We start from the raw sequence: 15,026 nt of genomic DNA, 5'->3' as shown, positions 1-15,026 counted from the left end.
ATTACTGTCAAGTAGGGGTGGAAGTCCAGGCTCCCCACATAGTCTCCAATGGCACTGTGAGGAGAGAGATGGGGCATATGTGTAGAGGGGGTACTTGTTAAAACTCAGCAGTGGGATATAACTCTTGGCCCTCTACTTGGCTTTCTCTGACATCACACCAGCAGGATTGAGGTATAGGGGGATTGGGGTGTTAGGATGTTGGGGTGTTTCATTATAGCCTATAGAGAGTGCAAGTCTAGGCTCCTCACTTGGCCTTTCCAGGCATGGGTGGGGGCAATAGGTTTTTATTGTGTGGTGTTTGTCTATAGCAGAGTAGTTATTTTGTAAAAGTGATGTTTTGGTAGGCTGCCCCTTTCTCATCCTCTGGCTAAAGAGAGTAGCCTTTTATCGGGGCAGTTCTGTCTCCCCACAAAAAAAATGTCCTGGCATTTAAAAAAAAATATTTTATCTATCCATTTGACAGAGAGAGACAGAGAGGGAGAGAGCACAAGCAGGGGGTGCAGCCGAGGGAGAGGGAGAAGCAGACTTCCCACTGAGCAGGGAGCCCGATGCGGGGCTCAATCCCAGTATCCTGGATCATGACCAGAGCCAAAGGCAGATGCCCAACCAATTGAGCCACCCAGGTGCCCCCCTCTTGGCATTATTAGGTTTCTAGCTTTTGGCTTCTCTAGTATCCAGTAGGGGAACTTAAGGCCAAACAAAAAACCCAAGTACTTACCTCTGTCTCTGGGTCCTGAGGTCCCTAGCTAGTATGCCGTTTTTTTCTCTCACCTTTTAGAGTTTCTTAAATTTGTTTTATATATAATGTCCAAAGTTTTTAGTTTACTTATTGGGAGAGATAGAGAAAAATATATTTATTCCATCTACCCAGAAGCAGAAGCAAAGAGGCTGTAATGTGTTGAAACACGATTTCAAACAAAACTACATGGCAGAGATCTAGAGAAAAGCTACAATGCCCTTCAAAGATATCAGGAAGGCAATCAAATAAACCCAGCCATGGGCAGTAACAGCCTTTGCAAACACAATAATATCTACAAGCACCTTCAAATTGTAATTACTTAAAAAATTATAATGTTTATTATAAACTTCTATAAAAATCTCAGAGCCTTAATATATGAATCAGTAAAGGGCTTCTGGGAGAAGATATTAAACTACATGATGTAGGGATATGGAGAAATTGTGACTTATCCCCTGGTCCTGGTTGAGCAAAAGAATCAAATTTTCAATGCACTCATTCCTTATTCAAAGCCATCACATTAGTTTTTTTTAAAAAAAGCACAAATTAAAAAGATCTCATGCTCAGCTTTAGTTCTACCTGCTCTTCTTTCTGAGCTCCTTTTCCCTTCCAGTCCTAGGAAAACGCTGCACATAGGAAGCAACCTTTTGTAAAGAAATACTCATTTTCCAAGAAAAGATCTCTATAAACAACCTAGAGAAACAAAAAACAGTAGCTCACAATAAAAATGACAAAAATAATCTGATTGGATATAAAATCTCAAGAGGACGGATATAAAGTTTAGGAGCTGGGAGATCAATTGATATGTTGTCCTGTGTTGTAAATAGCTCTGCTATGTAGGTTGACATAGTTGAAAGGCAGAGCACATTTCAGCAGTTAATTATAGAAATCCGTAGGGCTACATTTATTGATTGCAGGAAGTCTATTCCAGCTAAAACCCAAATAAACTGGGGAGAGAAGATCAGGTGAGACATTCTCCAGAAACCAATTAAATAGGTTTGGATGGGAACCCAAATCTAGGAGACTGTCCCAATGCTGAAATAATTTTTCTCCTTCCTTTCTCTTTCTTTCTTTTCTTTCTTTCTTTCTTTCTTTCTTTCTTTCTTTCTTTCTTTCTTTCTTTCTTTCTTTCTTTCTTTCTTTCTTTCTTTCTTTCTTTCTTTCTTTCTTTCTTTCTTCTTCTTTCTTTCTTTCTTTCTTTCTTTCTTTCTTTCTTCTTTCTTCTTCTTCTTTCTTCTTCTTCTTCTTCTTCCTTCCTTCCTTCCTTCCTTCTTTCCTTCCTTCCTTCCTTCTTTCCTTCCTCCCTCCTTTCCTTCCCTCACTCCTTTCCATTCTTCCTTCCTTCCTTCTTTTTGGTTGGTATAGAATAGAGGGCTGGAGTGGAGAGACAGCCAAAGAAGGGAGTTGTTTTTGTACCAGTTACAACCGTGAACCTTGAACTCTGTACTAGTTCCTGGAAACATTGCTAGTCTACTCAGAAGCATGAAAGAACCTGCTTGGAAACTATCCAATTCCTTTCCTTTTGGCACTTCCAACTCCATGAGTGACTGGGCAAAAGTAAAACATAAGGTCAAAGTCAAATCTGTTGATTCTGCAACTCTGATTAAAAGGTTGGGTGAGCACAATCTAGGCAAGTGAATAAGTTGAATAAATTTGGGGGGCGGTGGACACCTTGGAATTTCTATTGCCCTAGACATTCCTCACTGTTTTTCCTCCTATACTACCTTTCTGCAAAGGTTGCAAGTCTTGCTTTGGAATGCGCAGGGCTCACAACCCTTTGATGGGGTCAGTGGAGATGGGAAGCCTTGCAATTATTGCCAAAGCGTTCAGAGATTCAAATATGTACACTAAGCACAGACAGAAGAATGAATAAATCTCTCTCTCTCTCTGACACACATACACATATTTTTTGGATTTTCTTTTTTTAATAATTTTTATTGTTATGTTAATCATCATACATCATTAGTTTTTGATGTAGTGTTCCATGATTCATTGTTTGTGCATAACACCCAGTGCTCCACGCAAAATGTGCCCTCTTTAATACCCATCACCAGGCTAACCCAACCCCCTACCCCCTCCCCTCTAGAACCCTCAGTTTGTTTTTCAAAGTCCATCGTCTCTAATGGTTCGTCTCCCCCTCTGACTTACTCCCCTTCATTCTTCCCCTCCTTGGATTTTCAATTATCTTTAGTTTTTGCTTACAAAATGCAGAATTTTCAAACATTAGAGAAATATATACTGGAATAGAGTTCTGTGTAATTCTACCCATCAAAGAGAACAATGTTACCAATCTGTTTTCCTACTGTTTTCCAAATTTATGGACAAACTGTTGTGTTAAATAAAATGAAATGAATTTCAAAGTTATTACATTTATGGTAGATTTTTGTTGTTTTTCAATGAACAGACGCTAAAAATACAAATACTAACATTAGGAGATCCACGTATTATTGAAGTCCCTATGGGTCCCTATACTTAGACCAGGAATTTTTGCTTTTGCATAAAAATTACAGCAGCTGCTGCCAAAGTTTTGTTCCTGTCTGCACGGAGGCAGCACATGCAGTTACACCTTCCAAGGGGGCGGTTCTGGAGGGTCAGGCGCTCGTTGGTGTCGGTAGTGATTGGCAGCCACCGCCTCCCGCACAACCGCGGCGTTTTGATAAACAACTGGACTCCCGCCTGCAGTCGGTAGCCGGGGGAGGAGCTTGGGGGTGGGGCCAGGGCGCTTGATGTGGGTGGGGTTCGAAGAGGCTTCCTATTGGTGGTTAGCGAAGTGCGGGGACCTGAGAATCCTGATTGGTTTAGTCCCCTATCCGTCAGGGGACCGACGACCTCTGTCTGGCCGGGCCGCGCCTCTCCGCGGCGCGCTCCTCCTGTCGTCGGTGGGTGCCCGCTCCGAGGTGCAGAGCGCGTGCGCGCGCGGCCCCACGCCACGGTGGATCCTGCCCGCTTTGCGGCGCACGCTCGCAGGCAGTGGGTGAGCGGGGAGCCGCGGAGGTCACCGCGGGGAGGCGGGGCGGGGGCAGCATGGCAGCCTCCTTACGGCTCCGTGGAGCCGCCTCCGGCCTCCGGTATTGGAGCCGCCGGCAGCACCCGGCAGCGGCCAGCCTTGCAGCGGGTAAGGACCTCGCGCCTTCTCCCCCCGTCCCTCCTCCGACTACCCGCCTCTCGCGCCCTGACGGCCGAAGACGTGTTTTCACGGGAGGCGCTGCGGTCGGGTCGGGGCTTAAAACCCCCAATTTTGGCTGGTCCCAAGGCCTGGCCTCTTCTGCGGCTCCCTCTCGCACAGCTGGTGCTTCCCTCCGCCCCGCCCCCGTTAACCCTGTCCGGGATCCAGATGAATGGCTTTCAGCGTCTTTTTCGGGACTTAGGAAGGGGTGGGAAGAGCTTGGGGTAAAGGAGGAATATTGGGCTCCGGGGCGTGCTTCTTTGGAGTTAGGGCTCCGAGGGCAAATTGGAGGGCCCAACTCCAGGGGCGACCCGGCACCTATGCCTGCGACTCCTAGGTTTACAGCGCTGGCTGACCTTTCAGCGTCCCCAGGGATGCACCCTGGTGGGCGTGCCATCGGGCAGTGGGGCTTGGTTTTTGTTTTACCACCTTAATCGCGTAGGATGGTCTTCCACAAGTGGTCGTCTGTACAAACCATTGGACAAGTCATTCCAGTAAAGTTTTAAATCATCCTTGACCCGCAGAACTTGCCTCCTCCGCCCCCTCTTTCTTTGTAACTGTGCTACCTGAAGATGGCACTTCTGTCAGATTGTTAACCAAGGCACTTTCAGCGTCCTCAAAACTGTGGCCTGAAGCTATCCTGTTCCTCCCCGCATACCGTTATAAGTTATGGAAGCCCCCCATCGACTTAGGAAGAGGCAGTTTTTAGATCCACAGAGATCTAATCTTTGTCATTTTTCCAATGAAGAACCTGAGGCCCCTTGGCTGAATGAATCAGGGTATCTCATCAGGATCTAGAAGGTAGTTCTTGATTCTTCCTCATTCCTGCAGTTGCTACTACACCAGCATTCTTTAATTGAAATATTGGTTGATTTATGGGGACATTGGCATTGTCTTTTTGTAAAAGCTTGAGAGTTGTAACAATGCACTATTGAGCAGTTTCATACTCAGAATTTTTAAAATACCTTGGTATTAATATTTTTCTGATCACGTAAAAAAAATCAAAGAAACAGCCACGCTGGGAATTTCGTGCTTAATAGCTTCCCTTCTTCCCCACTCAGTAATACCTAAGCAGAAGAGTGAGTTTCCTCTACTGGCTTAGGCTCCATGTGATGCAAGAGAACACATGTCTGCTACACAATCACAGTAAAAAGATACAAACTCACAGATTCTGCTAAACCAGTTTTCACATGAATGTGCTATTGTTTCAGTGTTGATTAGCCAGGGAAGACATCTGTGCTATTTAGAGGTTTTACAAGGTGTTCTAATGATATTTTAATGAACCTTGGATGTACCCATTAGAATTATGAAAGTAATCTTTCAGTTCATGCTGGAAGGGCCTGAGGCCTAAGACTATGGTAGTTGCCTCTCAATGGGAGGAGCCTACCTCAGAGTGCTGGTTAGACTACTTTCGCATATAATCTTGTTCTTTGGGTTCTTTGACCCAAAGATGTATGGATATAGATTTATGATAAATTTTAAATATTTCATTTTGTGATGATTGCTTAAAACACTTCAACAATCGTTTTTACTTGGTGGAATTGTTTAGATGTTTCTGTGAATTTTAGTTTACTAAATTTACTTTTGCATTAACTTTTTGGCATTGGAGTCTTAAAAAATAAAAAAAAATTACATGCAAATCTAGAGTCTAGGGACTGAAAGAACCATGTTCAAATAGTAACATTATTTAGTTTTCTGAATTCTGTGGGGTATTTGTCTCCATCATATGTTTAGGTTGTTTATATCATATGGATGATACTATTATAAAGATCCATACAAATATTTACTAAAAAAAGAGCGAGAGAGAGAGAAACCTAAGGGTTGCTGGTTAATAGCATACCTTAATTTTAAAAATATTAAAAGCATCAAAAAGGAAAAATATAAGAAATATTAAACTCCACATATATTACTATTTCATCACCATTTGTAAAAAGTTTTGTATTTTATCTTAAAAGGTAATTAGATTTAGTTTAGACTTCTTTAAACTGACAAGAAAAAATCTACAATTATAGGCCCTTTGTATTCATTGTGACTCATCAATATGTACATGGAAAAAATAATTTATCACATCATGTTAAAATGACCACCCAACCAAAGGTGGGATGGGAAAATTAACCAGAATCATGTACAGAAATGGGAATAACATTTTTAATGCCCTTTTTGTGTATATGAAACTACTTTCAAAGCAATGCATAGTATAAATAAAATACATAAAAGAAAGAAAAGTAAATAAATAAAATACGTGGCAATTTTTTTCCTTAACATTAGCCTCTAGGGTTGCACATGAAGCTCTGAAAAGCTGCATATATGGTCCTCGGACCAAAAGTTGACCTTAGACTTGTGAAATTACATAAGGAGAATATTTATTTCTGAAATAACTTGACTCAAGTTACCCTTAGTTTGGTAATTCTTAATATTAAAGCAGATAGAATACAGATGACATAATATTATGTAATAAAATAGGATAAAATTTGTGTATACAGTATAATCTCAATATAATGAGAAAATGTACTTAAAAGACTGGCAGGGCTATGCAAAATGCTAATAGTGATGATTTTTGTGTAGTGAGATTAACTTTTTCCCTTATGATGACATATTTTCCAGTTTTCTACAATTTTTGCACTTTGATATTTAGAGTAGCCTGGTTTTTGGTAACACTACATGTTACCAAGATATGGATAACTTTGCCCCTGTCTCATTGGAGAAAAAGGACATAACCTATAAACTTACACCTATAGATTTAGAATTTAATTTTGCCAAATTTTCAAGCTAGTTTCTTTACCAGTCAACCGGTGTCACCTTTGTATTGTGTTGACTGATTTCCTGTCTGCTTGATTTTAGGTATCATCTGATTCTATTTCTGCACATTAATTGTGGGGCTTACTTAAAGGAAAATGTATTAAGTTTGAAAGCTTTTAGTGTAATAATTCTATTATACTTATTTGAATTTCTGCCTCTTTGGGAGCATATTCTATATTGTCCAAGAACTCCTGATGCTTCACCTTAAAAAGAGCTCTGTTTCTTCAGATAGAGAGCATCCTTTAAAATACGCTGTATCCCTTTTTCTAACACTCTGGCTCTTCTTACCTTCTAGACAAAATGGGCATTTTGCATAGGACTACACAAGTACCCCCATACTGCTTCTTGACTACTGATAGTAAAAGTAGTAAATACTTAATGACCTATCATGTGCCAGGCACTCCTCGGCACTTGACGTATATTATCTCAAGGAGTCATTAAGTATCTTTAAGTAACCTGAAGTAGTGACTCTTCTTGATAAAACTTAACGTCTAGGGAAGTTAAGTAACTTGTTAGTTCAGGGGCATACATCTAAGAAGTGACCTTGCCTTGAAAGGAACCTAGGTCTTGTATATGGCCATCTTTCAGAGAAGTTCTTAAATATTATCACCATCAGTAAAAACTCTCTTCTCTCTTGACATTAAATCATCTAATTATACTACCCTTTCTCTATCTTTGCCACAAGCAAAAATGAAATGAACAGCTGAGCCTAAACTGAGCCCATCATTAAAAGACTTTATCTTCATTGATTTTCATATTGTCCCACCCAAAGCTGGACCTCAACTTTAACAACATCAGCACTCTACTTCCAAGATCTCATTGCTAGGAATTGCTATACTGCCAATATTTCAAAAGCTGAACTAGACTTCTGGTTTGGTTTTTTTTTTAATTTTTATTTTATTTATTTATTTGGCAGATAGCACAAGTAGGCAGAGTGGCAGGCGGAGGGAGAGGGAGAAGCAGGCTCTGCTGAGAGATACAATGAAATACAATGAAATATTATGCAGATGTTCAAAAGAATGTGTTATCTAGAAGTATAATGAAAAAAATCTCCAGGATAGGTTATTAAGTGAAAAAAAGCAAGATGAAGAGCATTATATGTAATAACATATGGTATATAAGGAAAAGAATATATATGCATTAACTTTTACTGATTTCTGTAAGAATACATAAGAAACAGTAGTTACATCTAGATAGTTGGACTGATGGGTCAGAGTTAAAGAAAAGACTTTTTTATAACTTTTTTACTGTGTGCATATAACTTTTTTTTTGACAAAGAAGGAATTCTTTTTTTTTAAAAGATTTTATTTATTTATTTGACACACAGAGCAAGAGAGAGAGAGAGAGGGAGAGAGCACAAGCAGGGGGAGCGGCAGGCAGAGGGAGAAGCAGGCTTCCCGCTGAGCAGGGAGCCCGATGTGGGGCTCTATCCCAGGACCCTGGGATCATGGCCTGAGCTGAAGGCAGCGGTTCGACCAACTGAGCCACCCAGGTGCCCCTGCATATAACTTTTGTAACTACTTTTATAATAAGATAAAATACATGAATTGGCACACAGTGAGTGTTTACTAATGTTACATGAGTGAATGACTAGAGAGAGCTTTCATCAAGTTGACATATGGTGGTAAGTCAGTTCTGAAGCAATCACAGAGTAAAGATGGTGATAAAGTGGATCCAGCAAAGTGGATCCACAACCATTAACATTGCAGGTTGACTCTCCAGTATCCTTCCTCCCAGACCCAGAGGCAAGTTCCAAATAGCCTACACCAATCATGGTCATGCTGTCTTCTCTGACCCTGACAGATTCCACAGACTGGCAGCCTTAAGTAAACGATGTGGAAATGCTGTGGGTAATCTGAATATGTAATAAGGAATGAACTAGAGATTAATAAAAGGATTGTATCTAATCCCCAAATTTCCTTGACTATCAGTAGTAACATTACTTAAGTGGCAGCCAGGAGGAACATAGACCACAGACAACAGAAGCTACCCAGAATAAGAGCAGGAAGTGGAGAAACGCTATCAAAGGCATCACTAAAATTCCTGATTATAAATAAGTCTGAAGTCTGAGCTGGAGACAGATAAACCTAGAGAGGGACTTAATGAAATGAGAAAGCAGAAAAGTATGTCTGTGTATTTGCCGGGAGGGGAGGGGGATAGGGGGTCAAAGGACCAAGTGTAATGATGATGATATACAGCACATCGGTTAACAAAACGGGGGCAGGGGGTGGTGTAATACTAACCAGAAGGCTAGGGGTGCCTGGGTGGCTCAGTGGGTTAAGTGGCTGCCTTCGTCTCAGGTCGTGATCCTGGGGTCCTGGGATCAAGCCCCACGTGGGACTCCCTGGTCAGTGGGGAGTCTCCTTCTTCCTCTCCTTGTGCCCCTCCGCTCCACTCCTGCACCCTCTCTCTCTCAAATAAATAAATCCTTTTTAAGAAAAAAATAAAGCATACAATTTGATGAGTTTTGACATATGTCTATACTTGTGAAACCATCACCACAATCAGGATTGTGAACATATCCAACATGCCTCCAAATTTCTTCCTGCCCCTTCATATACACAAATATTTGTGATTATGTATTTTTACACTGGATATAGATTCCTACCTTGACAGTTGTTGTTTCAGTACTTTAAAGATGATGCTCTGCTGTGTTCTCAGTTGCTTTGTTTCTGACAGGAAATCTGCCTTATCTTTGCTCGTCTGCATATAATGTCTTTTTCTCTGGCTGCTTTTGAGCATTTTGATTATGATGTGTCTTGGTATAGTTATGTTTATGTTTCCTGTGTTGGGGTTCATTGAGCTTGTAGTATGGTGGGGCGGTTTATAGTTTTCATCAAATTTGGACATTTTGGGCTGTTATTTCTTCATGTATTTTTTTTTTTTGTCTCTACTTCTCACTTCTCTCATTTGATAACTCCAGTGACATGTGTATCTGGCTAGTTGAAGCTGTCTCACAGCTCACTAATGTTCTTTTTATTCTTTAGGTTGTTCTCTCTCTGCATGTTGTTTTGGATAGTTTCCATTGCTATGTCTTTAAGAGCACTATTCCTTTCTTCTGCATTATCTATTCTGCTTTTAATCCAGTGTGATTTTCGTCTTACATATGTTCGTTTTCATCTTATGAAATTCAATTTCGGGTCTTTTTTGTGTTTTTCATATCTCTACTTTCGGAACATACAGACTACAGTTATTATAGCTTTTAATATCCTTGTCCCAGGAGCCTGGGTGGCTCAGTTGGTTAAGCGACTGCCTTCGGCTCAGGTCATGATCCTGGAGTCCCGGGATCGAGTCCCGCATTGGGCTCCCTGCTCAGCGGGGAGTCTGCTTCTCCCTCTGACCCTCGTCCCTCTCATGCACTCTCTCTATCCTTCTCTCTCAATAAATAAATAAAAATCTTTAAAAAAAATAATATCCTTGTCCCCTAATTTTAACATCTTTGTCGGTTTAGAGTTGGTCTCTTCTCCTTTTTGACCTCTAAATGCTGATGTTCCCTTGGGCTTTGTTCTTCAGTCTCTTTTACTCTCATTTGGCAATTTTATCAACTGCCACAATTTCAGTTCTCACCTTAAAGCAGATTGTTGCCAAATATGTGTCTTTTTTTCTCATCCTATCTTTGGGATGATCATAATTGGTTATAATATTTCTAAGTCTGTGGGACATCTTTCAGCTCACTGACAGTTCACAGTTACTTTATTTAAAATGGAGATAGCTCTCTTTCTTGATTTCTCCACTTAGGTTATTGATAGCACTATTTTCTTGCTGTCATCTTTGATCTTTCCCTTATTTTAGCCCAGAATCCAATCTATTGCTATGTCCTTTTACTTCTGCCTTTGAAATTTTTCGTATCTGTCTTTTCTAAGGCCACCACCTTTTATTAACTATGACCTTAATTGTGAACTGAATGTTTTGCCCCCCTCTTTTATATGTTGAAATCCTAACCCCCACTGTGATGGTATTAGGAGGTGAGGCCTTTGGGAAGTAATTAGGTTATGAGGGTGGAACCCTCACAAATGGGATTAGTATCCTTATAAAAAGAGAGGAGAACTTACCCTCTTGTTCTCTGCTCTCCGCCATGTGAGGGTATAAGAAGATGACCATATACAAGCCAGGAAGTGGGTTCTCACCAGACACTGGATCTGTTGCCACCTTGATCTTCGATTTCCCAGCTCCCAGAGGCGGGAGATATAAATGTTTGCTGTTTAAGCCACTCAGACTATGGTATATTTGTTATAGCAGCTCAAATAGACAAAGAGAGACCTATGGTAGTATTACTGTTACTTTTATATTAGTCTTTATATTAGTCTCAGTGGTTTATTTTTATTGTTAGTCTTGCCAGAGGAGACATCTAGAAAAATGTTGCTAAGGCTGTTGATGTCAAAGAGATTGCTGCCTGTGGCAGTACCTCTTCCTTACAAAATATAGTCAAATTGTTTAGCATGCTTTCCAGTCTTCCACGTTATGGTTTTCTTTTCTTTTCTTTTCTTTTTTCTTTTTTTCTTTAGATCTGTCCATCCATGTTAGAGAGAGAGAGCACCCAGTGGGGAGTGGCAGAGAGATGGAGAGAGAGAATCTCAAGCAGATTCCCTGCTGAGTGTGGAGCCTGTCACGGGCTCCATCCCTAGACTCTGAGATCATCACCTGAGCTGAAATCAAGAGTTGGATGCTTAACCGACTAAGTCACCCAGGCACCCCACATTGTTTCTTTCAGTCTTAATTCATGTTGTTTTGTTTCTTTGTGGATCCTCTAGGAAGAATGAAGGGCAGTGTCATATAGTGGTTAAAAGTGAAGAACCTAGAGTCATATTGGCTGGATTTGAATCTTGGCATTGCAGTTTACTATAGTCTTGGGCATTTTATTTAAATTCACTAAGTGTCCGGGCTGTCTGCTGAAAGGAGGCTTAATGATAGAATATGATGACAGTGCTATTTATAAAGTGCTTAGTAAGTATCTGGCATGTAGTAAAATTGCCAAAAATAATTTTTACTGTTATATATTTTTTCTTGGCTTTCCTATTCCCTTGCATATACTCATATTCTTTTTTATATGGAGTTCCCTTCCTTCCTGCTCTCCTTCCCATTTGAAATCCTAGAATACTCAGGTCATGTGCTACCTTCTTTAAGTGCTTAAACCAGATGAATTCTCCTTTATGTCAGCATTGTTTTTTATACTTATATTCAATTTTATTGTATTAGTATTTGTGTACATAGTTTATTTCCACTTGGATTTTAAGCTTGTTGACAGCAAGGACTGTATGTCATTGTGTCTTCTGTGGCATCTGGCACGGTACATAATAGTTGTTTCATATTTGTTGAATGTGTGAATGAATTGTGGTTCTACCTTGCCATACTTACTGTTTGACCTAGAGTCAAACAGTAGACCTAGAGTTGCTTGTTAAATTAACTGTTTTTAAATCACCATCGTCATAATTTCTAATGATTTTAGTTAAATGATACCTTCCAAGCTTAATACCATACTCTGGTACAATAGTTATTAGCATCATCATTAGTTATTAGTGCTAGAATTCTTTTACAAAGTATGCTTCTCATTCTGTTTAATATCATAACATTTCAATTAGGTGTCATTTCTCTGTCATTGAACCCCTTGTGGGCCAGAAAGTCAGACACAGGAATCCTATTATACCCATGGTGTTAAACTTAGCACTGGTAAGGTGATGTTGCACAAGATTGACACCCATATTTAATGGAAATGTTAGAGTCAGTCATCAAGTTAAAAGGAATTAAATATGCTTCTAACCCAAGAAGACCTCTGTTTCTTTTTTTTAAGATTTTATTTTAAGTAATCTTTACACCCAACATGGGGCTCAGATTCACAACCCTGAGATCAAGAGTTGCATGTTTCACCGACTGAGCCAGCCAGGCACCCCAGAAGACCTCTATTTCTTTTCTTTTTAAAATTCAGTTAATTAACATATAATGTATTACTTGTTTCAGGAGTACAGGTCTGTGATTCATTAGCCTTATGTAACATCCAGAGCTCACATATAACACATACCATCCCCAGTGTCCATGGGGGTAAGTGTCACCCACTTACCGCATCCCTCCATCCCCTCCCTCCAGCAACCCTCAGTTTGTTTCCTATGATTAAGAGTCTCTTATGGTTTGTCTCTCTCAAGACCTCTATTTCTTAAGTTTTAGGGCTTCAAATAATTTGCTTTTAGGAAATCTGATTGCATTTCAATTAAATTTAAGGAAGAGCAGGGATCCATCACTTGAGAGCATCTGAAACTTAAAAGGGTGACTGTGATTAGTTGGTGCAGTACACAGTTTTATAACTGGAGTCCTTGAAAGACAAAGGAAAAATAAAGCTTTCAATGGCAGGGGAAAGGGCAAGTGGAGTTATTCTTTCAGTAGACTGGGAGCTTTTCGAGGGCAAGGACTGTATGTATCTTGCTTATGTCTATCTCTGGCTCTGTCATAGTACTTCATGCAGTAAATACTTGTTGAGTGGAGTTCTAAATCTAGAAATGAAGAAACTATGTTTAAGGTTATTTTCATGGCAGTGCAAAGTCCCTTTGCTCTCTCTTGCAAAAAGCATTACTTTGCATTGTGTGCCCCAGTACTATTTCAAAAAGGCCTTCGGTGAAAAAGAAGAAAATCAAACAAAACCTGCTTACAGCTTTTTTAAAAACAATTCCTTTTCTGTAAATGGAAATGCCTCTTCTCTGAAAGTGCATGGAGTTATTAGCCCAAGGCACTGAAACTATTACCCTTGCCATTTAAAGCCTATGGAAGCATCCCCGTCTTCTCCCCTACAATGCAATTTATAAAATGGTGACTTAGTTGATTTAACATTTTACTAAGATGTTTTTTATACCACTGGAGGGGATGATTTCTATAAATGTGGGGGTGGGAAGGTAAAAAGCTTTTCCATTTTTGTACCTTGTCCAAGATATATGTTTTATGGAATATTTTCGGTTTGTCATACACATTATTAAAGGAGATAATATAGATATGAAGAATCTAGAGTACTTCACATAATAGGTAAAGTACATATTTTAGAAATGATAACATTTTTAAATTTACTGTTAAAAATGGTAAAGGGATATTACAGAGGTAGAAAACAGGAGAGATTGCTTAAAATTGTATAGTTGTTTCCTGCAGAACTAAATAATTAGATGTTTGTCTGTACATGGTTGATGTCTTTAAATGTGATTAGATCATTAGTTTAAAACTAGCTTTTTTTATTTTTTTAAATTTTTTATTGTTATGTTAATCACCATATATTACATCTAAAACTAGCATTTTAAAGGTTTTTTTAAAAATAGAAGACATCTCAGTAGCAATTGACTTACTAATATTGAATGAATGTTTACAATAAGAAATGTCACTGCCCCTACTGAAAGTAATTTATTGAAATCAGTGTGTTCTAGGTCAATGGCTTCTAAGACTCCAGTTGGATTCATTGGACTGGGCAACATGGGGAATCCAATGGCAAAAAACCTCATGAAACATGGCTATCCACTCATTATTTATGATGTGTTCCCTGATGCATGCAAAGAGTTTCAAGATGCAGGTGAACAGGTAAGTCCTTTTCTTTAGATTTGTTCTAGATTTTGATGTTTAAAAATAAATGTGACAACTGAGGAGTATACCCAATGGAATTATAAACCTATTTCACTGTTAATTTTATGCATGTTATATATTTGTTGTTTTATATATATATACAAGTGTATATATATGTATTATTGTTATTGTTAACTTTCATCCAACATCTATCTGCAACAAAGATTGAGGCGATCTATTCTTTGGCAGGTGACTGGGAACATTTCCCAGGTTAGGTCATAGTGCTTGCTTTGGCTATGTATCAGTTTTCTGAGACAGTAACTTTACTGATTGTGCTGTGAAAGCAGGTAGTTTGGTGGAAATAGCTTCTCATCTTATTGAGAGGCACAATTTGTCTTAGGACAAGAATAGGCTTAGGGATAGGAAACTTAGTTTGAATCCCAACTTAGATACTCACCTGCTTTCTTACTGAGGGCACGTTATTTTACCTCAGCTGTTTTCCTCATCTGTAAATGGGAATGATGACAACCTGTGTCATTAGATTATGAGGCTTCAATGAGAATATATGTGAATGTACTTCACAAATATTGTATGGCAGTACTTTGTGAGTAAATATGGTATTGGCCATAAAGCAGGAGACAACCTAGCAACACTGTATGCCATAATGAAGTACAGAGCTGAGTTATGACATATCTCTAGTGTTTTGTTCTTAGGCTGTCATTGTTGTTTCAAGAATTTTTGGACTAGAGTATATCCTGTTAGGTGATAACATCTACTGGTCAGTTCCTGTTTGGATTT

At 39.4% G+C, this 15,026-nt stretch overlaps 1 protein-coding gene across 1 annotated transcript in view; it reads left to right on the top strand.

Moving 5' to 3' along the window:
- The first annotated feature begins 3,605 nt into the window (after window positions 1–3,605).
- Window positions 3,606–15,026, top strand: part of HIBADH (3-hydroxyisobutyrate dehydrogenase) — a 103,971-nt gene continuing 92,550 nt past the window's right edge. Inside the window, 2 exon segments of the mRNA XM_027574251.2 lie at window positions 3,606–3,851; window positions 14,086–14,246. Of these exon segments, the coding sequence (XP_027430052.2) occupies window positions 3,761–3,851; window positions 14,086–14,246 (252 nt within the window). The 5' untranslated portion in view covers window positions 3,606–3,760.

This window comes from Zalophus californianus, chromosome 12, assembly GCF_009762305.2.
Source record: "Zalophus californianus isolate mZalCal1 chromosome 12, mZalCal1.pri.v2, whole genome shotgun sequence".
In the NCBI taxonomy this organism is placed as follows: Eukaryota; Metazoa; Chordata; class Mammalia; order Carnivora; family Otariidae; genus Zalophus; species Zalophus californianus.
Note: the sequence above shows the minus strand (reverse complement) of the source record. Positions and strands in the feature narration are given on the sequence as shown.